This window comes from Fulmarus glacialis, unplaced genomic scaffold (genome assembly GCF_000690835.1).
Source record: "Fulmarus glacialis isolate BGI_N327 unplaced genomic scaffold, ASM69083v1 scaffold13630, whole genome shotgun sequence".
Lineage (NCBI taxonomy): Eukaryota > Metazoa > Chordata > Aves > Procellariiformes > Procellariidae > Fulmarus > Fulmarus glacialis.
In genome coordinates this window covers 1-2,301 of record NW_009187189.1, presented here as the reverse complement: position 1 = coordinate 2,301, position 2,301 = coordinate 1, and the positions used below count along the sequence as shown (strand labels likewise).

The 2,301-nt window shown below is 44.2% G+C and overlaps 1 protein-coding gene across 1 annotated transcript; it reads right to left on the bottom strand.

Moving 5' to 3' along the window:
• Positions 1 to 969: 969 nt before the first annotated feature.
• On the bottom strand, positions 970 to 2,154 carry LOC104074206 (potassium voltage-gated channel subfamily D member 2). The gene has a single exon (XM_009574260.1). It carries the CDS (start codon positions 2,086 to 2,088, stop codon positions 970 to 972), a length of 1,119 nt encoding a protein of 372 aa, XP_009572555.1. The 5' UTR covers positions 2,089 to 2,154.
• Between the last annotated feature and the right edge of the window lie 147 nt (positions 2,155 to 2,301).

Genomic DNA, 2,301 nt, shown 5'->3' with positions numbered 1-2,301 from the left:
ATTAGTCAACCTTCTAAATCCCTGTTATAATTACAGACAAATCCATTTTACAACTTGGTGCACAGAATCAGCTCGTACAATATGACTCTGGTATCAGAGACTTTATGAAATACTACTATCTCCCATCTTTCCACTAAACTGCATTGGGGTCTAATGTCAACAATGGCATTTTTTAACTCCTAATTCTCTAGAAGAATTTATATTGCCATTAGAATTATGTTTTAAGACATATGCTTCATCTGTCATATGTCTCACACTTCCTCAGATCATTTTCCGGAGTGTGTCACCGGTCAGTGTAGTTTGACACTTGTCATTTACAAGTTACAGGTCCATGGAAATCAAAGGAGATTTATTCCGTGTCTTAAATAACATCAGGAATAATTTTTGTGAACATTAAGGTATCTATACCTGTTTTATTTTCATGAAGATAAATCACTTCGTACTACCGAACTCAATATCCAAGTCTACATTAATACATCACTTCAAACAAAATGGCAGACCTTTATGTATGATCAAATTAAAAGATTGCACTTGGGTTCTCCTTATAATTATAACTACTTTAGCAACACTGTAACAAGTCCTCTCAGCAAACACATGACTGTTAAAAATCCACTGATAACTCACAGATATTCATAAAATATTCCAATGTCACGATCCAAAACCAAATAAATTGTTAGAGAAAATTGCAAAGAACCCAAACAGTTTCAAGATTTTTTTTGGTTTGTTTTCTTGTTTGCTTTTTCAGCTTATCTGCAGTTTTGGGGTTTGGGTTATTTTAACTTCAGCAACACTTTTAACTCACTTGCATGTGTAAAACATTTAGAAAGAAGTGATGAGTCGTATTCATAAAGTTCTGTAACAAAAACTTACCCTGGCATTTTTTGTATCAACATTTTTTTAAATTGAGTATTTTCCATTCGTGCCAATATACTTGTTGAAATGTTGGCTGTAACCAAATGCCAGCTGCACTTACCCCAGTGTTGTCATGGTGACAATGGTGTACCAGAAGGCTGCAGGGATGCTGGTGAACTTGCTGGCTGATGAACCTTTCTCTGCATAGTACATGACTGTGGCAAAGATGATGATGGCCATAGTGAGTGAGAAGAGGAGGAAGCCTAACTCCGAGGCACAACTTTTCAGGGTGTAGCCCAGGATGCGCAGCCCCTGTGAGTGGCGGGAAAACTTAAAGATCCTGAAGACACGAAAGACTCGTAGTGTCACAAAAGCCCCACTGACATCCTCATTATCTGTCATCACCAGGCCAATGTAATATGGCATGATGGCGACCACATCAATGATACTCATGACGCTGCGCACAAATTTGTAGCGACTAGGGGCCGCCAGCAGACGTAGGAGATACTCAACTGTGAAGATCATGACACAGGCAGTATCCAGACAGAAGAAAGCCACAGCATAGCGCTCTCCACAGGGCAGCTCCTTGATGCGACCTGGGCTTACCCCGCAGGGCACTGTCTCCACCACATTGGCAATAACAGAGACGGCAATGAAGAAACCAGTGACATAGTAGAAGACCAGAGCCAGCGTACTGGTGTGTGGGTTTTCAAAGGCCCGCCACATCCTCTGCCGCGCTGTCATTGTGGGCAGGGAGCTTTCTGCTGCATGATCCTGATCGGCATCATCCTGCAGGCGCTCGGCCTTCTCACGCCGGCGATCCTTGTACTCCTCATAACAGCAGTCGCCAATGATCTCAGGGATGATGCCAAAGAAGGCCAACTCCTCATCGTAAGCTGAGATGCACTCCTGGCGGGGATAATGAAGCTTCCCGGTACGGTAAAAGTTGAGAATGTGGCGGAAAATATCAGGGTCCCGATCAAAAAAGTACTGCTGTGTCTCAGGGTGGTAGAAGAAGTCCCGCTCCGAACTGCCCAACAGAGTGTCGGGGTAGCGCTCTAAGGTGTCCAGCCACGTCTGGAACTGGATGCCACTCACGTTCAGCACAATCAGAGAGTCCTGGCTTCGCTTCCTCTCCTGCCGCGGAGCAGCTGGCATGGGACCTGTGGCCACTGGCATCCATCCTATGGCCGCTGCCCTGGCAAAGGGTAACCAAGCTGCTACTCCTGCTGCCATGGTCCCAAACAACTACTACAGCTGAGGGAGTCAATCTAGAGACAGTCCTGGCCCAGCCACTAAAGTAGAGAGGGAAAAGAAAAATACAAATGCTCACGTTTTTTTGAGGCAACAGAATTTCTGAACATTGTTGTGATTAACACAACATCTTTTTGCTTCCTTTTTGTTTCCTCCCTTTCTTCACCCCAGACTATCCTTTCCAGGGGCTGGTTA